General features: G+C 31.1%; 1 protein-coding gene across 2 annotated transcripts in view; it reads left to right on the top strand.

Moving 5' to 3' along the window:
* Positions 1 to 26859, top strand: part of LOC145724708 (adipokinetic hormone/corazonin-related peptide receptor variant I-like) — a 72897-nt gene that overhangs the window by 23413 nt on the left and 22625 nt on the right. The window contains exons 1-2 of one of the 2 annotated variants that reach the window (XM_081973107.1): positions 7204 to 7339; positions 12473 to 12840. In XM_081973107.1, coding sequence (XP_081829233.1) covers positions 12559 to 12840 — 282 coding nt within the window. In that variant the 5' untranslated portion in view covers positions 7204 to 7339; positions 12473 to 12558. Of the gene's footprint in view, positions 1 to 7203; positions 7340 to 12472; positions 12841 to 26859 lie in introns of those variants that run through there. The other variant, XM_081973106.1, reaches the window with a different exon arrangement.

Below are 26859 nucleotides of genomic sequence, written 5' to 3'. Positions count from 1 at the left end.
AATTATTACAGTTAGTTATGTTCATATGTGCTTTTTTCTGATTTGTGGATTAGATAAAATGCTTTACATACGCAGCTGGGTTACCACTATTTTAAGTTTTGATATATTTTTCTGACTCATAGTCAAAGTTTTCAATTATCGACAATGACACCCAGTCAGACGATCTACATGATATTATCTATTCCTGAAGTGATACACACAAGATTTACATAAACTGTAATGTTTCAAAAAATTCGACAGTCAAAACTGATGCTACTTAATATTCATCAACAAATTTATTTGATTTTTTAAATCAACTTACAGTTCGTGACAACTAGATTCGACATCCAAGAATTGTAAATGTGTTGGTAAATTGGGATGCAATGTAATGCATGGCAATTTTTGCATTGTTTTTATCGTTGGCGTTCTAAAAAGCAGGCAATATGGAAATATGCTTTGCAATCCAATTTTGTCTATAATGGAGGTAAAATAACCATCACACGATTTCATCTTTCCATTCCATTTTTTCAGATTTTATGGTCATAAGACATTGTATGTACAGGGTTGGTCCATATACCTATTGTTTTTGCAGGTAGGGCAAAACAGTTATAAGGCTTCTCTTAAATTACCAAAAAATATTAATGAATAAAATAGAGAAAAGGAAAATAAATACAATGTTGATAAATTTTTAATGGGACATCCTGTATATTTTCTGATGAGTTGATATAGATCTTTCCTTCTTATTCCAAAAATACTTGATAAGTTTGGTTTAGCCGTTTTAGAATTATTGGCAATACAGATTGTGATTTTATTCTGTTTTAAAATCACAGTTGCCATGGATTTAGATGATTTCAAGGTTAAAAACGACATTTACTAGGTCACATGACTTGGTTGTTGACAGATGTCAATTTTACTTTACAGTGTTGCTATAGCTGCAAATTTAAATTGTCACGATCACATGAGACGTGTTTCTACAATGTTAGCTTTCTCAATTGTTTAAATGCAATTTACAGGCTTTTCAAGGTTAAAGGTGACATTTTCCTGGTCACGTGAGTGCTTTTGACAAGCTTCAACTTAACATTACAGTGTTGCCAGGTGCGAATTTAAATTGTCACGATCAGAAAAAGTGCTTATATAATTTTACTTTCCTCAACTGTTTAAATGTAATTTACAGACTTTTCAAGGTTAAATATGACATTTTCTTGGTCATATGACTGTTGTTGACAAGCTTCAGTTTAACTTTACAATGTTGCTAACTGCGAACTCAAATTCCCACTATCACGTGACGTGCTTTGACAATTTCAGCTTTTCCAACTGCTTAAATGTAATCTGCAGACATTTCTAGGTTAAAGTTGATAAACGTTTTCCGGGTCACATGACTATTGTTGACAAGTGTCAATTTAACGTTACAGTGTTGCCAGCTGCAAATTAAAATTGTCACAATCACATGATCCGTGTTTCTACAATGTTAGCTTTCTCATCTGTTTAAATGTATTTTACAGGCTTTTCAAAGTTAAAGATGACATTTTCCTGGTCACGTGAGTGCTGTTGACAAGCTTCAACTTAACATTACAGTGTTGCCAAGTGCGAATTTAAATTGTCACGATCAGAAGAAGTGCTTATATAATTTTACTTTCCTCAACTGTTTAAATGTAATTTACAGACTTTTCAAGGTTAAATATGACATTTTCTTGGTCATATGACTGTTGTTGACAAGCTTCAGTTTAACTTTACAATGTTGCTAACTGCGAACTCAAATTCCCACTATCACGTGACGTGCTTTGACAATTTCAGCTTTTCCAACTGCTTAAATGTAATCTGCAGACATTTCTAGGTTAAAGTTGATAAACGTTTTCCGGGTCACATGACTATTGTTGACAATTTAACGTTACAGTGTTGCCAGCTGCAAATTAAAATTGTCACAATCACATGATCCGTGTTTCTACAATGTTAGCTTTCTCATCTGTTTAAATGTATTTTACAGGCTTTTCAAAGTTAAAGATGACATTTTCCTGGTCACGTGAGTGCTGTTGACAAGCTTCAACTTAACATTACAGTGTTGCCAAGTGCGAATTTAAATTGTCACGATCAGAAGAAGTGCTTATAAAATTTTACTTTCCTCAACTGTTTAAATGTAATTTACAGACTTTTCAAGGTTAAAGATGACATTTTCTTGGTCACATGACCGTTGTTGACAAGCTTCAACTTAACTTTACAATGTTGCCAACTGCGAACTCAAATTCCCACTATCACGTGACGTGCTTTTACAATTTCAGCTTTTCCAACTGGTTAATGTAAATTGCAGACTTTTCTAGGTTAAAGTTGACAAACGTCTTTCGGGTCACATGACTATTGTTGACAGGTGTCAATTGAACTTTACAGTGTTGCCAGCTGCAAATTAAAATTGTCACAATCACATGAGACGTGTTTCTACAATGTTAGCTTTCTCAATTGTTTCAATGTAATTTACAGGCTTTTCAAAGTTAAAGGTGACATTTTCCTGGTCGCGTGAGTGCTTTTGACAAGCTTCAACTTAACTTTACAATGTTGCCAACTGCGAATTCAAATTCCCACGATCACGTGACGTGTTTTTACAATTTCAGCTTTTCCAACTGCTTAAATGTAATTTGCAGACTTTTCTAGGTTAAAGTTGATAAACCCATCAGAAAATATACATACAATAAAGATTATTTTATTTTGTATTTTATTTCATTTTTGTCATGGACTATTACTGTATTCGTTAACATTTTTTAGTGAATTATGAGAAGCCCATAACTTTTGTACATATTATAACAGTCTTTCTATCTACAAAAATAAAATCGCTACCAGCTGTCTAAATATACGTACCAACCCTGTACAATTTACATAGAATTTATTCACACTTATTTGTAAAATACAAATATGTTAAAATTTATATTGCTCCATTTAAAAAACAAAGTTATTATTGACTTATATAATAACCAGAAGGGCAATCAATAATCTTGAAATTATTATAGTTTGATTAGACAAACCGTTAGTATCTTTCCACATTTTCAAAATTTTCTGTATAGTTTTTTTGTATGTTGCTATAGCCTTGTATTTCAAAAATTCCTAAAAAGTTACTAAAATATAATTAAATCATAAATTTTTTCTATAAAATTCTGGAAAGTGATAAGTTAATATTAGATAACTTTCTTCGAAAAGAGAAATGAAAACTAGGGCGAGAACTGAAAGTTAAAAATGTGCTTGGGTAACCATATTTTCCACTTGTCTTTTTATTCTTAGAAGTCCATGTGGAAATACCGCCTGACACTGAGGATTTATAGGTTCATATTTTCAAATTATAACTCTAAACTGAAATGTAGGTGGTAGGTTTTATGTTAGCTAGCTATTATTATGTCGAATAAAACTTCGATTTGACATAAAATATGATGCTGGCTATCGGTTCTTTAAGTAATATGTATACTGATTACCAACCAACAAATTCCTCGCGTAATAACAAGGAATTTCAGAATTTTGCAAAGGTATGCGATTTCAGGCTAGAGAGTTATTTGATGACTGTAAAGTGGCAAAACTTTATGCGGAATTTTGCTACGCTTGCATCAATATGCATACCAACAAATGCAGACGAAGTGCTCGTAAAATTGAAGATGTTTTCATATGAATATCATGCAGATACTATACTAAACTGTGCAGCTCTATCAGTTAGCAAAGCCGTCAAAGTATTCAATTTTATTAAAATTATATTTCACAAATAATTAACAATAAATCAAACAAAATATGTCCGAAATTTCAGAAAATCTGCGAGTTTTTAATTTTACTTTACCAACATTTGTAATTTATTAACGAAGCTTGTCAGTTTACACCGTAAATATTTAACGGGTTTGATTAATTTCCAGTCTTATCTCGTTTGTTGGTAGAAACTCTTGAAAAATAATATAATCGGTTCCACCAATTTTATATATTTTTCTTATCCTGCTTGAGGAAGATATAGGAAATGTGATGATGAAAAATCTTTTTTTTATTTTTGGACGATTTGAGACTTAATTGAAATTGTTTTCCAGCGTTTTTGCCATTTTTTTTATAGCTTAGAATTAAAATAAGTACGTTTTTCCAGCTATACCAGAAGTTCTCTGAACACCCTATAAATGTTACTTATCTATTGAGAGTTTGATAAATTTTTATAAACCACAGAAAAAACCCTACTTTCCTACAAATGATTTAATATAAATCAAGCTGGGTATAAAACTGCTTTAGTACCAGTTTTTGCACTTCTCGACCTAACGAGAGTTTTGGATAAAATGCCATCAGACTATCCTTAATCTTAATACTTTTGCTCAAACAAAAAGTAAAATGTTTTTTTTTTTTAATGGAGTAAATCATTGTATACAAACTGTAAGTAGCATTTTCTCACTACCATTTATAATACTTTAGTCGTCAAGTAAACTTGATGAAAAAATTATAAGCCCTTTCTGTGTAGCTTTCAGGAAAGTTTTTCATTTCCTAAATAACCCCCTTCTTTGTTGGTTACAACTTGTCTACAGCTGATAAGAGACAGATTTAATTTATTTCGGCACTAAAAGCTTGAAAAACTTTTTGTCTAGCATCACGAAACGTATTTCTAATCCGTAGCTCGTAGATTCCGAAATAGACCCTTGTTTAGTTTGAACTACTAAAAAAGGTCAAAGTAGTGTTAGGATTTTCACCCTTCGAAATAAGAAACAAAAAGAATGAAGTGAAGAGGATATTTCTACCGCAAAACACAGGTTATTTAGACCATATATTTTGGATAGTGTTTTTTCATATAAATTTCTGACTGAATACATGATGTTCGTTACAGAGATGCTAATATATTCAAGAGGATGATTATTTATTCTCTTTTCCTGTATTTCAATCTCGAGTGGTCAAAATGCACAGTGCTACAGCAGCATTATGATGCTCTTCTTTTTTTGTATGATGATTATTTTTGTTTTTTTCCAAGTCCAAGGGAGAATTCAAGCGTGATATTTATTCTAATGTAACTCCTGCTCAAGGTAAACTTTAACGCTTGTTTGCAACGATTTTCAGACGATAATCATCAATTTAAGTCACGTTTTGACTGTGACAGTGTTGTAAGCTCTAAACTAGTGTCAAAGTCAAAATATCTATTAAATTAATCGAAAATTCTTTTGGTATAATCGGGTGTTTCTTTTAACTGTTTAGAAAATATCTCTTTTGTCAGTATTATAGTAGATCAGTTGAAGATAGTATTATAATACAATGTTCGTGTTTCTATGAACTTTTTGACAAATATCTGCTTCACCATTCAATTTGTTGATGTCATTTTTAGAATCTGCTGATTAATCTAGATAATTTTTGTTCTAATCCCTTACCCTGTAAAATTTTACGACCTACAATTATTACTTTTCGATACCATGTAGACTATTTGTTTTTTTATCTACATGACTTTAACCATGTAGATAGAGGTGTCTACCTGTAAAGAATGGCGTCACGTAGACTATGCATTATTACTGCTAATGTTATGCTTTGGGATGGTTAATGCTTTGTGGGATAATAGTAAAAGGCCACTAAACAGAAGCTATTATTACGAAATTATCCGAAAGTTGATATAAGTCGAGACGTTATCTCTAAACTTTCTGAAAGCTTATATTAGCTATTAGCTTTCTTTCAGAAAGTAATTTGCTGAGCGAATAAATCAAAAAGCAGAAAAGTAATGGGATAATCACAATTCAGAAAATTGATATTTTGATTCTGCAATAATTCAAATGATACCGGATTTCAACAATACTATTTTTAATTCAGATAGATAAACAAAATGTCAAAACAAGAGTCGCAGTATTTGCACGTTGTATCTTTCCAGGCCACTCTTTTTAAGCGGTTTTAATTAAAGATTTATATTCTCTTTGGGCGACAGTTTAAGAGGATTCCTCTTTTTTGTCTCTTTGTCATAATTTACCTGGGTCACTTCCGCTTTCCTTTGTAAATAAGGGCCTATTTTTTAACAGTTTACAGTGGATTTACTTGCAGAGTGAGTTCATTTTAGGGTCTCCACGCTGCTATGCAACTAACAAGGTTAAGTGAAGCATGTCAATTCAGTAATTCAAAAAGTTTATTCAATTCAGTAAGTTTTATTGAGACAGTTTAAGCGAATAAAATGTAAGTTGAACTTTTTACAGCTTAAAGAGCTTCTAACTTTTAGTTTTCTACTGTTGCACGAGTTCTTTATTTTGTTTCGTGTTCCAGTATTTAGAGAATCATTAATTAACTTAAATTATTAACTTTTGAACAATTAAAAAATCGGTTGATTAAAGTTTAATTCTGTAACCTGGATATTTAGTATGAGAGCCAAATTGTTGCCAAATAAATACGCACAAAAATGAAAATCGATATTTAATTTGGCCAACTCGCTTTTTATATTATTACTTCTTGACTCTGGCAGCACAATGATATTACATCGAAAAAGCTACCACAGTCTGCACTACATTACACTTAATAACGTTGACTACGTTGTAGCCTTAATAAAGGTTATATAAATAGTAGATTATTTGCACCAAACTGAATAGCTTACAATCCCTTGTTATCTTCATTGTTTTTAATTTTTATATTTCTCGTTTGACTAGATTTGCTCTGCCGGAATATTAAATATTACTGCCCAATTAGAGTCAAACAAAGGTCAATATTTTAACTGAAAAAAATAGTTTTAAACCAGAAAAAACACTACTTTTACTTTGTTATGATATAACACGGTCTTTATTCTGCATATCTACGTCCGTCACTTCAAAATTGCTTTTAACATAAAACAGTTTTAGCAATTTATTCCTTTTGCGACATTTATATAGAATATAAATATATCATGTCGTCTGGCGAAATGATCGGAAACGACTGATAAAATGTGTTTTTCTGTTATATTAAATTCTGATATATAGCCGGCATACAGATGTTTTATTTTCTTCTTTTGGTAAAATAGCTCCTTCCATTGTTATACGTCGATTTTTTTTAATGGCTGGTAAAGGACAAATTTTTGTTATTAGTCATTTTTTACTTCCAGGTTGCTGGAGAGTGGGTTTTTACAGTTATGACAGATGTCACGTGACGTAGAAAAGTGTTCTCTAACGTCAGAACTGTCAAATTTGGTTTCGTGGAGCTGTAAATACAACTTACAGTGCAGTTTCTCAAAGAAACACATATATCTAGAATTTTATACTTTCAGGTCACTAGTGAGTGGGTGATGACAGCTGTCACATGACGTAGGAAAAGTATAAAAGTGTTGCTCAACGTCAGAATTGTCGAATTTGGTTGGTAAAAACCATGGAGCAACAATCTACAGTGCAGTTTCTCAAAGAAGCACATTTATTAAGCATTTTATATTTTCAGGTTTCTGGTGAGTTGGTTTTGACAATTATGACAGCTGTCAGGTGACGCAAGATACATATTAAAGTTTCTAAACGTTCCAACTGTCAAATTTGGCTTCATCGAACTTCAAACACAACTTGCAATGCAATTTCTCAAAGAAACATATCTATTTGGCATTTTATACATTCAGGTCACTCGAGTGAGTTATTACAGCTGTCACGTGACGCATGCATTAAAAGTATTTTTTAACGTCAGAACTGTCAAAGTTCCATGGCGCTGTAAATACAACTTATCGTACAGTTTCCGGTGACGTAGGGAAAGTATTAAAGTGTCCTTAACGCGTCAACTGTCAAATTTGGTTCCATGTTACTGTTAACACAAATTGCAATTGAGGTTCTCAAAGGAATTATGACAGATGTCACGTGATGTATTTCAATAACTGATCATTTACTTTTATGTAAGTATAATTTTGTTGACCATCAACGACAATCACTCATTAAAGGCTTTTCTCTAACTTAATCGGTCCCAGAAAACAGAAACTTTGTTAAAAATGATCTTTATTCAAAAACCTCTACTTTAGTTTGACACATTTTCTAAAATGTATAGAAAAAATTTGAATATTTGAGTTAAATTTTGTGAAACTTCAGTAAAATTGCTTAAAATACTGACACAAACATGTGACTAGAAAAAACATGAATCTATGAAATATGAAAAAAAATCTTGACACGGAAGGAGACTTAAGACGTCTAGAGAGAATTTGTTCGTTCTTTGCACTAAAGTAGACTGAAGACATCCAACACATGTGAAGGACAGTTTATTTCCACAGTGTCATTTAGTACTCTAACATCGCGCTTTTTAAACTGGTAAAAGCCTCTTACTAGCATCAACCAGTCACGTTGCAGTTAATCTTTAGAGGATATGGCGGCAAATAAAAGCTTTATGTGCTGCAAATATAGTAAACTTTCTGCAGAAGACACAGTGACAAATTTCGTTTCAGTTTTATAGACAAAATTTCCTGCAAGAAAATTAAAGTAAAATGGGAGGACGTTTGCTTTCGTCATCCTATTTTACTTTGATTTTTGCCATGTTTTGCATAAATCTGAGAAAATGCACAAACTAGTAAGAGACATTTTTTAATATCAAACTGAAATTTTATTTTCAACTGTAATACATATAATAAAATTATGTTTAGTCATGGTAAAAGTCTCTGAAATTTTTCCTTGTATTTAAAATGACCATCAACAATTCTCTAATACGCAAATTACAGTTCAATGAAGTACAACTAACGCTATTTTATTCTGTTATTTTATCGATAAATATATTAGTTATTTATGTTGGCAAAGGAAGGAAAAATTTGCGCTGTTTGACTTTAATCTGTGTTTACATTTAAATAAACAAGCCCACATTTATTATTTAATTTAATTCATATTTTACCGCTTAAAATGTCTTTTTTCTGTAAACTTTGTAATAGTACAGCAGTGGAAATTATATTTTGCCTCACTAAACAATCCAACTTGTAAAAAAGTGTTGAAAGTCATGGAAAAAGAGCAGGCGTAAAAATATGGCTGTCCATTGTTAGTGTGCGGTTTTTAACCCCCATCCATTATTTGAATAACTATAAACGAATGGAATGGAAAATATTCGCGTTACTGGGAAAAGTGGATGTTTAGCTCCATTTTAAATCATGATGTAGGTAGAGCCGATTTTCAGAACGGCAAGATAAATCGGTGTTATATTTAATCTTCTACCAGTTTGAATTTTAGAAATGATGGATTTTGGATGTAGGTGAATTTAGATAAAAACTTAAAACTAGCCTTTCTTCATCAGGGCTATAAAGTAAATAAGTTAAGAGGTACTGTAAATGTCTTTTGTCAGAAGAATTAAAATCGCATAGTGCGGAAAAAATGGAATGAGTGCAAAAAAAACTTTTTTCTGCATTAGTGCAGAAAATACTAGTGCAGAATAGTATATTATACAACAAGGGTGAATAAGATGTCCCTATCGCACTAGGACGAGGAGTTTTGCAGGTTTTATTTTTTCTACGACTAATTGGAATTACTTAACAAACTTCTCGCAAACAAACACTCAACGTTTCTGTGTTTACATTATCACTTCAAGTTTGAACGGTATCCCGGATTGTCACCGGGTGACAGCTGATTAACTTCGTCTTTTAGTTTGAGGTGTTGAATGGATTTGTTTCATTGTAAATTGTAAGTTTGTATCATTTGCTTTATCATATAATAAAGTAGATGTTTTTATTCTTTAATTGAACACTAACTGAACCTTGAACGGCTTTTTCATTGCCTCAAAACATAAGCCAAAATGCAATGTTTTGATGCCAACTGTCAGTGAGGATGACAATCAGAAGAATTATTTCGTTTACGTTCAAGATTAGCTGTAACTGGTCTATTTCTTTACGCACGCTGAAGATTGTCTGTAATTGGTCTATTTCATTACGCACGCAGAAAATTGCCCGTGATTGGTCTATTCCATATCGCACAGTTGCGGAAACTCTAGGATTCTGTATTCGTTCAACCGTTGGCAATTGCCTACTGATCCGTTCTCTAAACTGTTAAGGAATGAACCAATATCCCTGAAGGAGTAGAAAAAAAAGTTTTTTTGTTCGGCCAACTGCAATCGCGTGCGGAAAAGTATCACTTTCCGCACTTGTTAGGAAAATAACTATTATTTAATAAATGGCATTTGGTTTATCGTATTATTGAACAGTATTAGTTCTATATTACACTGATGGGTGTAAACTAACCAACTCATGTTTACAACGTTGTCAACAAAAATTTAGTGTTTTCATAGTTCAAATTTCTATACATTGGCCTTAAGTAGCCTAACAAAATCATACAAATTTCAAGTTTTTGGTTGTCCAAAGCCTGTTTACGTCCTGTTAGCATAATTTAACGGAGGAGAGAGGAGCCAACGCCCTTGTAAAGGCCAAGTCATTTACTAATGATAATCAACTCGATACTTACTGGGAATTTGGGATATATTCTATAAAAATAAATGAAACAAGTATGTACAAAGGGGCATAGTTTTCCTTAACTAAGCGAATAAACGAAATCCGTGATGAAAATCTGTTAAACCAACTCAAATACTACGATTTGACAAATGACCTATTTTAGCAAAATGTCTTTCATCTCACAAATGCTGAGAAGTTTGGCGGCATTGTTTTATGACCTAATGATCGTATATGACGGATAGTTTATAACTTTAGAGCTGGAAGCGTATTCGTAAATATTTCAGTCAATATTGCCTTAATGTAAAATTCCATTGAATTTATGTTGTGTGCGGTGGATATCGGAATAATCAGAAGCAGACGTGATTTTGAATCAGGATTTAATCGCCCCGATAAACGTTCAGAATGTTGTTTATGCGACTTGTTTTTGTATTTGACATACTGTCCTAGAGGCTTAACTTAAATTAAAATATAGCATTTCTACAAACAAACATTATTTTTAATTGATTTTGTTTTTGTATGTATACAAAGTGTCTGTAACAGTTTTTATTTACAACCATATATGTAATTCTGTTATTACTAACGTCATTAAAGGTTAGGAAGTATCATATTGCGCACCTCTACTTCCCGCCCTCACTTCCCGCCCTCACTTCCCGCCCTCATTTCCCGCCCTCTAAAATTGTGTGATTGTTAATATTTTTGAAAAAAAAAAATGATGATTGAATCAAAATTTTTTAATGTCAGATAAAGTCGGATCGATATTCAGTTCGCAAATAATAAATTGAGAAAAATGTCCTGGATTACAACTCGAATTGTATGCATTCTAATGGTTATAATGCCTATAATACATTACAATTCTAAAATTAACATGATAATAACTAAAACAAACTACTTATTGAAATTAATGGTTACATTTGAATTATTATAAGTGTTTATAGAAATATTTAGGCCAGTACCAGCACTGGCGTCTCCAACAGTTGTCTCTTTGGTCGACAAATTAATTTGCTGCTGAATGACTGAGGTTTGTGAACTACTTGCAACAGCTTCAGAAGACATGGCACGTTGGGACAGCATAACGGCAGTTTTAGTTTTATTCTCCATTGAGCTATCCACATAACCTTCTGCCACAGTACTAGATTTCCATCCTCCCAGCCTTTTTAATTGGAGTACATTTGCTCCACTGTTGGCAAGTAACGTAGCGGCGGTTCTTCTTAGAGCGTGGCCTGTAAAGCCTTTCGAGTTCTCTAAATTCAAAAAAGTAGCAATTTTTTGGGAATAATTAGCTATTGTATTGTGCCCAATTGGTTGATTTCTTGCTATTTCTTGTATTATAGGCATTATAACCGTTAGAATGCATACAATTCGAGTTGTAATCCAGGACATTTTTCTCAATTTATTATTTGCGAACTGAATATCGATCTGACTTTTTCTGACATTTATTTATATTGGTGAGTTGTTTACCACATAGCTACGGTAACAATATACCTGATTGATTATTCTGAGAAAAATGCCTGCTTGGTAGTTTTTTGTTAAATGTAATATTCTAGATATGTTCAGAATGAAACAATAAATTGTAAATTTTGATAGAAATATGATGGTTGTAAATAAAATAGTATACAAACCTCGGTAGGAAGTTTCATTCCTGTCTCGAGATCCTAGCAAAACCTCGACGCTTCGCGTCTCGGCTATCGAACTAATCTCTCGACAGTAATGAAACTCTTCCCACCTCGGTGTGTAATATACTATTCAATCTACATATAGAACAGTAAGAAAGTTTTACTGAACAATGACATTTTTTGTCAGATCAGTTGGCACATGTCTGATGTGTTTTGAATTACTGTCTTTTGGCGAACTTTAGAAGAAAAAAAATACCAGTGTCCCATATTTGTCCAGATATTTTTCCGTGAATTCTCAAAAGCGATATTAAAATTATTGTTCTCATATGAGACGTTCAAATTACTGAATTTAATTATTAACACTGGGAACAATAAACGTATGTTTTAAATAATTTCACAGTAATTGAATGTCAATTTAAAATAAAAGATCCTACTCCAGGTTTACAAATACATTTTCTTGACTTTGCAGAAGAAAAAAGTACTATTTTCACGTTGTTCTGATACGAAAACATTCTTAACCAAAATGTACTCAATACTGTGTGAATATTTCAAGTACATTTGATTTTTTTCTTTTCAGGGTGTTCGACTCATCGGAGATTTGTGAAAAATGTAAGACTACCCACCATTTATAATCGTTTGACAATGTGAACGGGGATTCTCAGGATGCGGAACTCAAGCGAATATTTGTGGACCGACAACAATACTTGGATTATTTTGGATGTGAATGGGTCAAAAGCAAACGATTCTTTTCCGAACAGCTACTCAAGTCGGAACATTTTAATAATTTTTGTGTATACAGTGCTTTTTACAATTGCCGCAGTCGGTAATTTGACGGTATTCGTCTCGTTGTTCCGTTCAAGACACAGAAAGTCCAGAATCTCGCTAATGATTCGTCATTTAGCTATCGCTGATTTAATTGTGACTTTTGTGATGATTCCAATTGAGGTAAGCATTTTTTCTATTTTCATATTTGTTACTTAAAAGCAATTAGTTTTCTCTCTAGTAAATTTCAAATTCTACATGTACCTAATTATAAAACTATTCTTTGTCATCATCAAACAAGAAGTAGTAAAGAAAATTGCCAAAATATACAATGTTTTCCATACCAACAAAAAATGACATGACGTTACTTGCTCAATCCGGTTAATCCAGCTTTTAGCTAAATTGAGTGAAAATATTTGCAATTTGGATCCGGAAAAACGTTTGTTTCTTTTTATTGCTGGTTTATTTAGGCTTCAGAATTCATCGGTCCCCTGGTAAACGTTCTCAATAGACAAAGCGACACAAGAATTTATTGGCACTAAATTTGCATTGAATGGTAACGCAAACCCTTCGTTTCAATGAATATAAAACACTGACAATAACAAAAATCAAATATTACACACTTCTGAAAATACGTTTTAAATTTGATTGTGTGACTAGGATACCCCACTGACATGTTTGATAGTAATGAAATTGCAAATACAAGTGATTGATAACATCACAATTTTTTCATATCAAGCTACTGTGATGTTTTTACCATTATGCCACAAGGGTTATAATTTACAACCACTCGTACAACAAATTTTGTTCCGAACACTTGTGGAAAGCACTTTTTCTACACTGGACTGCTTGGCTTAATTCCGCTACGAGTCGTTCGGCCAACTGCTTTCCGCACTTGTTAGAAACGTAAGTGATGGGCGTAAATTTGCCGTAACCGGTTATTTACCGGTAAGGTAAAGTAAATTTCAGTGTGACAGAAAATTTTACCAATGAATTTACGGGTCTAATTAAAATTTTCTTGAAAGATATCATTTTCCTGTCATTACTGTCATTAATTTCATTAAAGTGATTTTTGGTCAGTATTGTCAAAATAGAATCATGAAAACCTAGACTGTTTTCGTTATTTATTGTTTTAGAAATTTTGGTTAATCAATAATAAAATAAATGAAGTAAAACTTTTCTGACAACGTGATTCTTATACCAAATAAGTAACAATCTTATAACATTTTAAGCAAAAGTACCATTTTCTAAAAAAAATTTATTTTTAATTTTTGTCACTTTTCTTTATTATCTCATATTTAAATTATGACAAATAATATCTTTTTGATATGAGAACAATCACGCAAATCTGAAAATATTATTTAAACAATTTGTAATACTTTATACTATTTGTAATAGCAGTAATTTACTGACAATTTTCAAAATAACTGTCATACATTTCAGAAACATGCCTTGTTTCGAAAACTGTGTTAAACTGTTGTCAAATTCTATTACTATTTCAAATTCTAGGCAAATTTTGACAGTTTTGACATTGGTGACAGATATCACGTGTTTTTGGGAGATAATTTAGCTAGGCACTTACGTGACCACTGTCAAAATAACTGTCACAAATCTCAAAAACACGTTTTGTATCAAATACTGCAGAAAAACTTTTTCCTACTCGGGTGCGGTAAAGGTACTTTTTCGCATTGCAAAAGTAATTTACAATAAATGAATAATAAACGTGCAATTTTGCAGTTTATATGTGTAGAGCAAAAATATCCATTTTAATGAGATGTAAATATTCAACGAAGAAAAAATGAGTGCGGAAAAGTGACTTTACCGCACTCATTTAATTAAAAAAAAACATTTAAATCAAAAAACTATAACTGTATATTTGATTTCTCAATTAAGAATACACTTTTAATTATCTTTGCACACAGAGGCTTTCATTTAATAATTTTACTATACATTTTTGTTCAATTTAATGAAAAATGATACTCGTAGGAAAAATGTTATACCTAACACATACAAAAAGCGTCTTTCCCGCCCTTTAACTGCCTGCCAACTGCAGTCTCGTGCGGGAAAGTACCACTTTCGGCACTTATTAGGTAAATAACTATTCTAAACCTGATTTTTGCACCTTTTGAGCACAGTTTAACCGTCAGGAATAAAATTGCTTTTCAATCCCACTTGAAGTGAGCAAATTACAGTTTTAAGCATGTTTTTGGAATTCTCATTAAATTTCCTATTCAATAACCAAAAAAACACCACAAAATTTGGTACAGTTAGGGAAAAAAGAGGTGTCAAAGATTGAACTGACATAAACACAGAAAGGACAGTCAGGGGCAAAATCGCTTTTAATACCCTTGGACTTGGAGTCAGAAAATAACAGTTTTAAGCACATTTTTGAACTCCTCATTAAATTTCCTTTCCAATAATTTGAAAAAACACTACAAAATTTGGTACAGTCAAGGAGAAAAGCGGTGTCAAAGATTGAACCACCAGAAACCCAGTTTGAAAGGACAAGGACAAAATTGCCTGTAAACACTTCATCATCATCACAAGAAAGTAAATAAAAATGAGTGGGTACTGCTACAATAATATACAATAAAAAGGCTCAACTCAACCAATACAACAAATTTCAATTTAAAAATGTTATATAAAATTTGATTGTTAAATCTAGTCAACTGATTTGGCCAGAATAAAATTCAAATTGCACCAATTAATTTTTTTGTATGAAAGTAATAATTAAATAAGAAATTTTCTGCACAATTTTTTTGTCTCGCAAGTAAAGATTCGTCCGTTTAGTACGGATAAATTACGCAAGAGATTTGCAAAAGAAAATCCTATATTTCCGTACAAAGGACTAGAAAGTGCACGTCATGTTAAGCTTTATAGTTTCGCCTAGAGCTTTAGTTAATACGCTTGTCACCTACAAAACACATTCATGTTTTGTCACGTAAATAATTATAGAATATAATATTACATACAGCTTATGTTCGTGTTTAAACAATTGATGCAGAAATTCAGTATTTCGACTCGATTTTCGTTAAAACTTTTCTAATAAACCTAAAGCAAACGTGAAAGTTACAATAAAGCATTTTTTATTAATTTACCTAGTTTAGTAGATGTTAAACTCTTGGACAAAGGTAACTTCTTCTCTTTAGTAGTACATTTAGGCGAAAATTTGCAACTGAATTAATTTCAGCAATGTAGCTAAGCGAAAAATCAAATGGGTCAAATAAACCTGCTATTAGATTTTAGATAATTTAAAACGTTGCTACTATATTGGTAAAAAGAACATCTCCATGTTTAGTCATATTTTATTTTGTGTAAAATTACTTCTTGTTAACAAACCTAGAGCAAAATAATGGATAATGAAATTGCATGCAAGATAATCATCCATTACATAAAAACTTTGTTTTAACTAAAGCTTGTATCAAACACATAACTCCCAGTATAAAGCCATTGAAATTTTGAGATTTTTTAGTAAAATAATAATAGTATATAAAAATAACACCATTAAAGAACGAGTTGTTAATGTGACATTTTCAGTATAAGAGAAAATTCGTTTTCCTGAAAACTGGTTTAGCTGGTTTAGAACAGAGCACGTAGAAGCCATTTGTAAACAGTAACAGTCGGCAATTCGTTAGCAGGAAAAGTTAAATTCAGCCTTTGATTGAAGTTGTTGTGAAGATGGCAAGAAAATAAAATCACCAGCTTGCGCATAACTAAGAAACTTTAACCACACGAGTTTCCAACTGGGAATCTTACCAAAAAAAGTCGGCTGATGCAGAAGGAAGTTTGCTATCCTATATTATGCATGCAATAAATTTAAATTAAAGATGGTGTCTGATAGAAATTAGAAAACTTATACATATAGCTGGGTCAATGAATTTTATTAGATCTAGATGCTTTTAAACATAAATGTGAGAGTTTTTCAGCAATTCAAAAAGTCAAAGCACGTGGACTTTATTTTTGTATTATTAAACTTTCTTGGAACTCTCTAATAGTAATCTACTCCAAGTTTTCTTTTGTTGGGGTTTGTGTATGGCCTTTCTATTATTCTGTGACGAATTTTTTCAGTGCAAATGCTGAAATGCTACTTGAGTTTGCCAGAACTAGTTGAAAATATTTCAATAATTGTACCTTAAAAGCACATGGAGCAAAAAGGGGACCACAACACATAAATAATGATTAGTAAATTGGACCGATAAAATTAATTCGTTCGAAATTTATGATCGAAAAAACAGCAGAGTCCCGTAGGGAATTCCTAAAAACGTAATTTCAATTTCCAACACGATGATATACATATTTAATGAATAGTATATTAGTAAAATGCAAAATCAATTGCTCAAAACTCATCATCAATTTAATATTGCCCACAATGTTAACGGAATTAACTGTTGTAATGAATATTATTTAAAATCATGGAGGAAATGAACAACGAATAAAAAAGTGCTTTAGAAATAGTAACATTATTGAAATATGTCATACAAAGAATAATGATGGCAGTTGTGTCAAAACAGGTAACCAGATGACTGATCTGATAGTGTTGTAAGCCTTTATCTGTATTTTTCTTGTAAAAATTAGTCATTAAGGATTGGGACAAAGTATCAATTCTCTTTCAATATCTGACTTAGAATGTGTAAGTGTGATATTAAGTAAATTGGGAATTTGTTTGAATTTACCATTCTATTATCTAGATTGCTACGTCAACTTATTTTACTTTAAGTTTTGCATAGCGTGTGTGTGTATGTTGTACATTTTGGAACATCATTTCTGTAATGAAAGAAGCAATAATTGCTAAAAGCTAGTTATTAAAGAGGTAATAAATCTTATACTTGTAAGCCTGTAACCTGAACCAATAATACACTGTCACGACGAAAATTGGAAGTGATTCTGTTTAATTGAAAACCAATCAAACGTGATGCCCTGTATCTTGCTACGAGCTGGGATAAAACTAAATAGCGTAAGAACTAGAGTGTAACGATATAAAGGACGAAGAAAAGTGGGTTCTGCCAGTAAATAAAAGAAAGTTTTTCGGTTATACGTCATTTTATCAAAAACAAGAAGTATTTGCTGAGAGATATCAGATCAGATATCAGATTACAATAAGGTATATGCAAATATCTACAAGATTCATATTTGGTATTTTTTCTATAAAATGAAAATTAAACAAGTTACAAGGATGTTAAAAATTCATTAAATCACCCTGTAAACTACTCCATTTCATTGTCAATAACTCGGTTATTTTGACAATTATAGGGTGGTTCAATATATATCAATTTGTAGCCCTTGAAATTCTCTTTTGACCACCCTGTATAACGTTTTTACCTAAAACGTCGAATAAGTGAGTTATTTACTGTTAAAACTGAGTTGTTTGGTTTTGGCACTTTTTACTGTGCTCATAACTCTGTTATTTTGATACTTACAGGGTTGTTCAATATACCAATTTATAGCCTTTGAAATTGTCTTTTAATTGCCATATAAAGTAGAAACTTCACGCTACCGAAAGATATAAAGCTTTTATACCGGGAATGTGTTGTCCAGAAGGGATAAATTTATAAATAATATTTTTTTTTAAATTTTTTAAAAGGTTAGGTATACAACATTTTTCAGAAAGTTTCCGTTAATTTTCTGTAAAAAATTGGAAAATCTGAAAATTCAAAAGAATTAGTTTTTTAATTAATTGTACAACAATCCAATATCAATTCAAACAAAGTCTAATGTACTTTTAATTATTTACCACCGTTTGCCCCGTCGTTTTGTAAGCCGAGGTTAATTCAAATGTGGGTCAGACTGGGACAGTACAGGTAAAAAAAGTCACACTCTCAACCACACTTAACTTAAGCTATGCTTAAAGTAGTACGGTGCAAATGGCGGTTAAATGTCATAAATGATCTCATTAGAATGCATGATAAGTTTGACAATAACAATGACAAGTTTGACAGTTGTTTTCTCTATCAAGAAAAATTTTTATTTAAGCATGAAGTAATTTTCCGGTAAATTTCCAAAAATGGAGAGCAAAAATTTAATATGCTGAAGAGTGATTCATTTACAAAAAAAAAATATATTCATAATTTTGTTAAAACTTCGTTATAAATACAAATGATTTTACTTTCAGGATATGCTAGATATTTTAGAAATTGCTACAAATTATATTGAACATTTTTGACAAATATTAATAAAATATCTGTCAATTAAGTATAAAAAACCGTAGACCTAAAGTGTTTAATTAAAAACTAAGTTGAATAAACCAAAAATAAACACTTGAATCTGTTCAAGCCAAAGCCAAAATCACCTGCAAAGTGTATTTTTTTCAGTATAACAAGAAATTTGACCTGCAATCTTTTCTACCTTATTTTCACATTCAATAGAGCAAAAATGTATGCACTCTTCTCGAAACTTTCTGCTGCTGAAGTCACAGTTTCACAGTTCAAATATGATGGATCATTTTCCAATTTCTTATCGTCTAAACCATAAGTGCACTTTTTCTATCACTTTACCTCCACCGCAGTTATTCACTCAACAAAAGACGAGAAAGGTAAAATAAAATGTATCAAAACTCTTTTGTTGTAACCAAATTTCTGTACCAACAGAAAACTAGAATTTTCGTCACTCCACATGTCTCGCGTTCTTACTATAACCATAACTGATGATTTAATTAATCTAACTAAACTCAAGTCATCAACTTTTGATCAATTTTCTCTTGTAACCAATACGAAGATGTTATTAAGTCTAAAAATAGGTGTCTAATCCTCAAAAGTTTCATGTTTTTCTTTTATAAATCCTCTACAGCCCTCTGCTCCGTTTTTTATCATATTTTTCTCAGTCGGTACGCATTTTGATATTATTAACCAAATGTTTATTTTGCTTTTTCTTGAAATATCTATTATGCACATTTCATATGAAAGGCTATCAGTTGGAATGATTAATGCAAGCAATTACTTTTTACCGAGAAGACCAATCCAATTTAGCATATTATCCATCATACGATTTTCAGAGGAGAATTCCACGCATGCACCTAGTTTTTAATGATTGCTACTCCAGTAAACAAACAAACTTTCACGACAATTTATCTACTTTTTCATAACATTACAAAATTGTAACTTAACGCAAAAAACTCACAAAAATATCCAGATATCTGGTATCGAGTAGATGTAATAAATTCGGAATGCAATAAACCCAATAAAAACAAAGTTCGTAACCAAGTTAAAATGAATGAAAATAAATGTCCAACTTTTTTCTGTTAACCATTTCGAAAAACAAAAAGTCAAAGTCACCATATAACCCGGGGTTTTTAATTCTTTTTTTCTCTTATGATAGCAATATTGCAGTAGTCAACATTAGGAAGCACAAAACGCACTTGCAAAGGGCCAATTCATTTGATGGAACGAACTTTATTGCTTCCCTTTCATGTACCGTGTATTGTGGTGTGCAATATTGTTTTTTGTTTGCAAAATACTTTATTAGGTTTATTGCTTTAACTTTATATAGGAATTTTATATTTTTTGCATTGTTTTTATTACTTTTAGTTTAGTTTAACAAACAAAAAGATTGAAGTCACACTGAAGAAGATAAGAGTAGCTATATTATTAAATGCACCCACGACAATGTTATTGTCGACGTTTTATCGACACGTTGAAGTCGATAATTATACTTAATACGTTGATTCCCAACCTTGGTTGTCTTTCTCAATTGCCATTCGTGACGGAATCTCTATTCTGTTTGTCCCAAAGCAACACAAATTGAATTTGCAAAACAGTTTTAGCACAATAAGCTTTCACAAACTCATACAATGCGCTTAATTAATCGTATCAGGTAATCTGCAACAAACGACGACAGATCGACCAGTCAATTCTATCAGTAAAATTAATTGGTTTTACTATTGTTGTTACTAGTCGATCATAGAAATGAGCAGGATTGAAACGATAGTTTTGTTTCAGCAAAATTGATTTGATAGCTATAATTTAAGTTTGAAAATACACAGATTATGTCTATCAATGTTGAATTTGCTATGACCATTAGGATTGACTTTGAAATGCACACCTACATCACTGAAAGAAGAGCATTTTCAAATCTTACTTAACAAACCAGTGTATAATTGTTCTAAATACTTCATCGTGCCCTAAGTAAAAAACCCCTCAAAGAATATTTTCGTTAACAAAACATCTTACGAAATAAGGTACTTAACTCAAATAAATAGCAAAATAAGGAATGACTACTCGCTAACAAATGAAGCAGATCTAATTTTCCAGTAAAATCCGTCATTGTTACATTTTCCCAGTAAGGAAATAAATTTCTCTAAAATAAATGAATAGTCACTAAATGTTTCAAAGAATGACCCTTTTGTTACCCCTACTTATCTTTCCAGAGTTTCCTTGAATAAGGTCTTTTTTGAAAGTAGTGTAAACGAAGTAATTCAATTGGAATATCGACAGTTACGAAAAGGTACGAGAAGTAGTAGCCTGTGAAATGTGTACGTCTTGTAAACTAGACTTTTAAGCACAAAAAGCACTATTATGACGTCCATAATATGTACCAAGAGAAAGAATGAATTAAAAAAACGATTTCTCTCAAGAAGCGTTGCATAATTTCCATTCATCATGATGAAATGGCATCAAATATGACAGTTAGACCATTCAAAATCTTATCAAGAGCCAAATTATAGGTATGTAGTATCAATCGCTTTCATCCGTTAGATTTAATACACATCGTATTTGCACTAGAATTCGCCCTGATTTACGAAATCCATTATAAAATGTCAGATAAATTTGCTGTAAGTATGGATATTTTAAATTAAGGCTCCATCAGAGCTGAAAAATTAATTTTTTGCCAGGTTGATTAGTTTTTGCCAGTCTGCAACTGTCACCACATTTATTCAAAACCAGGTTTTCAGTTCACACTGACTCTCTGGAAAATACAGATAAAATCCAAATTTATAAATAATAAGTTACAGAACCAAAAAATCTTTTTTCTTTAAAAATCGTTTTCATTATTCTCTAAAGTTCGTTTCTTACAAATCATAATTTAACTGACGTGATATCAATTATTGTGTAAACGGATGTTGTGTTGACCTTTTTTTTATTTATGCTCTTATTAGCGCCGTTTACAATAAATGTAACTATAGACAGTTACCACATCAAAAGAGGTATTAGTTAGTTTTCAAGCAGACTATACACTGGTGAAAGAAAAATCAACAATAATATTTTTCCAGGCAAGGAAAACTTACAATGGATGGGCAGCTTTGCGGTGGCAGGTGTTTATGTTTCTTGCTTTTATACAGACCACGGAACGAGATATTAAAACGGAAACGAATAATGAAAAATGCTAATACTACGAAAATGGTTTTAACAACAGAAATCACATACAGACATCCAGTTTAATCCTACTATAAGGATAAGCTAAGTCAGGATACCTTTGACTCCACGAATAATAACTTTAATTTATTTGTAATCAGCTGTTATACTCTTTAGTATTGAAGTTTTTTTAATTATTAATTAGATAATGACTGTTATTATATGTCGAGTATATTATTATTATTATTATATGCCTTCTGAAAAGGACATAAAGGATTGTAAAAGAGTTGTAAAAACTAAATTTAGGAGAAACATATTTCAAAGTCATACAAAAATATTTACCCTACAAGCAAAATTAACAAATACGTTTAATTCTCATGAAACCATCTTTTCCTTTGGAATAAAATTAATATATATTGGTGTAATATAAGATTTAACAAAAAACACTTAGACAGACTGTATTTTCTCTTTACTTACATAGAGAAACAAATTAACCATTTTTAACTAATAGGAAAGCAACAATATTCTTTTAAAGGAACTTATTATTGTACCAAATAAAAACAAATCTTGATTTCAATTCTGGATTAAATTTGTCCCCAAATATTGCATAATGTTACCGAAAAAATTGCCATGTTGTATTGAAATAGTGGGAATATCATTTATCACACACCCAAACAATAATTCTTATTTTGCTTTATTGTAATGTGTTTGCTGCACAATTTTTATCCAGTGGATTAGCAAATGCAAATATCAAATATTTATTTGCATCCAAATTGCACTTAATACCAAGATGTGTAGCAAATATTTATTTGAAAACTTGGATTAGCAAATGCAAATATCAAATATTTATTTGCATCCAAATTGCACTTAATACCAAGATGTGTAGCAAATACTGGTTTATTTGAAAACTCAATACCAACTCTCGATCAGATAAATAATGTACACTAAGAAGTTACTTTTTCCACATGAACTTGCAGGCCGCTCACAAAATCCGATTAGCGCTGTCTGGCAGAGTGTTTAAACATGTAACTCAAGAGTTTTCCTGAAATTTGGCTAAAAGCTCACTGTGGCAGTTCTGCATTTCAAATCGACGTTGCCAACTAATCCTGTAAGATACCGGGTGGTACAAAATGTTAATCAATCAAGAAAGTTTTCACATCTTTAATGTTTCCTTAATTGTTAAATGACCCAAAAAATGCACTTGAAGCAAATCTTGTTTTAATTCAGTAATATTCTAAATTCTATTTGTAAATTTTGAAAGACATTTGTAAATTTTGCCTAATCTACTAATTTTACTTTTAAAAAATCTGTGCCAATACAGCACATTAAAAATGATATTGAAATCAACTAAAGCATTAAATTCTTAAATTTCAACCGACTGTATTGAACAGGTTTTAAGCTGTTTTACCAAATTCCGTAATCTTTATAAACTCTAACCCTATATAATAAACAAAACAAGTAATCCTCATGAATCTTCTGGAAAGAGTTTAAAGCTAATTTTATGTAACTTTAAGGGTTGTTTTTACAAAGCCGAGTTATCTTCTAATTCCATGATAGCTCCAAGTAATAATTGCGGATTATCCCCAGATTTGTCTTTAACACAACTTTATCAAACTGGTTTTAACATTCGTAAGATTTTGGGATAATATCAATTTTCATTATTTTGTTCCAAATGTCATCAGTTTAAATTATATATTTGTTTATAAGTACATAACTGTTCTTGCCTTCTTTTTTACAATTAATTATGAAATCAATGGTAAGAAGAGACAACCATTAAAAATCATTTCTGATAAAGTGGTCAATTGTTGAAAACCGAACAATATTTTCCCTCTGTACACAAAATGGCAAAAAAGATTTCGAAACAGTTTAGTGGACAGCTGATCTTATAAAATAAAAATGTATTTCACTGTAAGTTTAATCTTCACTGTATTTCCTAAGAAAAATTTCAATAACGTCAAGTTGTTTCTATTTTTGAAGTTGATATTGTTTGCCTATATAATGCCTAATACCACTAACATTCCCATCTGCATTAAATCTATGCAAAAACATCGTCAAAACAATTCTAAAAATGTAATTCGTACATAGCAATTAACCTGAATGTTTCAGTTTTAATTATAGTTCCGTGTCATTTCTCTGAAAGAAGTATTAAATTAAAAATTTCTTTTATTATTCAACATTAAAGGGATGCAGCTTCCTGTAGACAATAAATTTGGTCCACGGTGCTTGGACTCAAGTCTATAGAAGTTAGATAGTTTTTCTTATATTTCTTAAAGGTTTATATTTATTTTTCAGTGTTACTTTAGTATATTTTCATTAAAATAATTTTTGAGTTCATCTTCTGTTTCTCCAAAATAAACTTTTTTAAATCACTAACAAAAGTAGATCTTAGGTATTTACGTAGATATGATACAGCAGACGCTTTCAACGTATAATATTATGTATTCGAAACCTATTTTCCATAATAACGCTTGTTATGTGTCTCTATAAACCCCTCCTATTAGATCTAATTGACTGATAAAGTTGTCTTCTACTGCTTTTACTAGACTTAGCGAGGAGCTTTTACAGTACAAAATGAACCTTAACTACACTAATTAATTGCATTTACTGAGATCAGCTAGGATATAAATAATTTTTATGTATATTATTAACGAAGGTAATGCAACACAATATAATTTCCCGAATAATAAAGTTAAATCCGGAAGCAAGTAAACCTTAAGGGGCTCACCTTGGGATTTCATTTGTGTAGAGGGCATGTAAACTTCCTTCCCTCTACCCTTCTAGGTAAGAGTTGGTTAGTTATCTGATTATAGTGAAATTTTAAAAATTTGTACAAACCTAATCTATTGCCTACCAAGCAATTCGAAAAGTTTCAGAAAAATCACTTTACAAAAGCGATTTCAATATTCAAAAATTGAGCACAATCAAGAATTTCGGACTTAAAAAACCCTAAAAATAGTAGAGTGTTACACCTTAAATATAATGAATATTCTTATTTTATATTTAAAATTAAGACGCTAAAGTAATGTAACTTTTGTCCTAAAACAAACTAATCGTAACAGCACCTACTACGTTGGTCATGTTTGCTTCTTGTTATCTTTATTTCTTGGCATTGTTTCTGTTTCATTTTCTTTTTGAAAACAACTTCGTAATTGGAAATCTGATCCTGTGCTTGTTGTTTTCGTAATAAATAAATAAAACTTTAGAGAAATACAAGTACAGCAACTCCAGCAGTTTCTGGAGAACCTTGTATAGCCAAAAATATTGGTAATTTACCAAGCAAAGTGATCAACTATTGTTCTTTATGTTCAAGTAAATTAAAATCTACTTGGTAAACTTTATAATTGACTGACTGCTATAATATATGTATTGGAATTCTGATTTATAGGATTAAAAAAATAGTTCTTTTAAAACTATTGCTGATATAGTTGATTATATTAAATATCAAATGCCTAAATCATCTAAACAACATACAGAATTTACCCACGCAAATATACGCTGCTGTAACATAAATTAATTCAAAAGTTGTCCTTAGTACCCCATAAGTCTTAATAAAAGCACACTTTAAATGAATCACCCTATACTTTCTTACTTGAGAAACCAAACTCTATACTAATTCATCTAAAGTTTAAAATCGCAATTGTTTCCTGGCAAACTTCAGCAGTACTTATTAATAATCTCAACTAAACATTTCCTTTAATTAAGAAGGAATTAATTATGTTCGTGCTTTTCTAAGAGTTTGATTATAACCGGTGTTACCAACTTTAGGAAAAGTAATAATAATCTCTGAACTGTAGTATTTTAAATTCCTGTAACAGAACAAAAAGATGCAAATAGAAACGAGAACAAACTAGTTGTTCTTTAAAAAAAAATTGTTATAGTTAGGTGCTGATTTGCTAAATTGATTTTTTGTTCAGTGTACAAAATGCTTTATACAAAGTTATGAATAATGAACTCGCTTTTTGAACATGACAGCTTTCAAATTGGGCAATTGGATACAAGGCAGTGTTTATAGCAAAATAAATTGCATTTATTTCAATCCAAAACCTACGCATATTACTATAATATTCTGAGTGATATTGTTCAATAATAATCATCATAATTTGTTAAAAAAATCTTATAATATGATGGTTTATAATACACTCTTGTTTTTCTGCTTCCCATTCACTGTCAAATTTATTTTTTATAGGTTAGCATATGCTTGGGCTCAAAAGCTCTTTGACTTCAATATGTTAAGGATTCGTCCCTTTTATTTCTCATACAAACAAGAATAACGGTAATAAAAGGTTCTTTGGCAGAAAGCTTTATCAGAATATTTATTACACTACGGTTGAAAAACGTTATTTCAAATTGCGTACAACGTAGTAAAATCCATGAAAAAAATAACCGGACATTTTTTGTCAAAATATGGATAATTTATTGAATGTAGCTTGCATCTTTAAAAATTACTTTTGCAACGGGAAAAAAATATATATATCGGATAATAAATCCGATTGTTTTAAACGTTTTATTTCCGCTTAAATTAGCTAAAAAAGAAAAACAAAAAACGTATTTAGGTCGTGTGACAACAAATACAGGCACAGGTAAAACGAAATAAGCTGCTATACATTACTGAATACGAAGTAAACACAGCAGTTGGGATTAGGAAAGCAGATATAAAATTGCTGTCCCAGCTTAATCCAAGATTGAACGCTGTAATACCCATTTTTTGTAGATAAATTTATATTTCTTCAGCCACCGTACGTTTATTGAAAAATGGTCAATAACGTCCATAGATATTAACATCCTGTGGCATTTTTAGAACAAAATAAAAATGATCAAAATGTCACTACATTAAGAGTGGAAAGTCATCTGAATAATGGAATACAACTAGAAATTAGTCAACATTATTTACAGGGTTTTTATTTATTTTTTTTTGATA

The sequence above is a fragment of the Ips typographus genome, linkage group LG2 (assembly GCF_016097725.1).
Source record: "Ips typographus isolate SLU linkage group LG2, UJ_Ityp_2.0, whole genome shotgun sequence".
Lineage (NCBI taxonomy): Eukaryota > Metazoa > Arthropoda > Insecta > Coleoptera > Curculionidae > Ips > Ips typographus.
The sequence above is the reverse complement of the archived record's forward strand: the minus strand, read 5'-3'. Positions and strand labels throughout refer to the sequence as shown.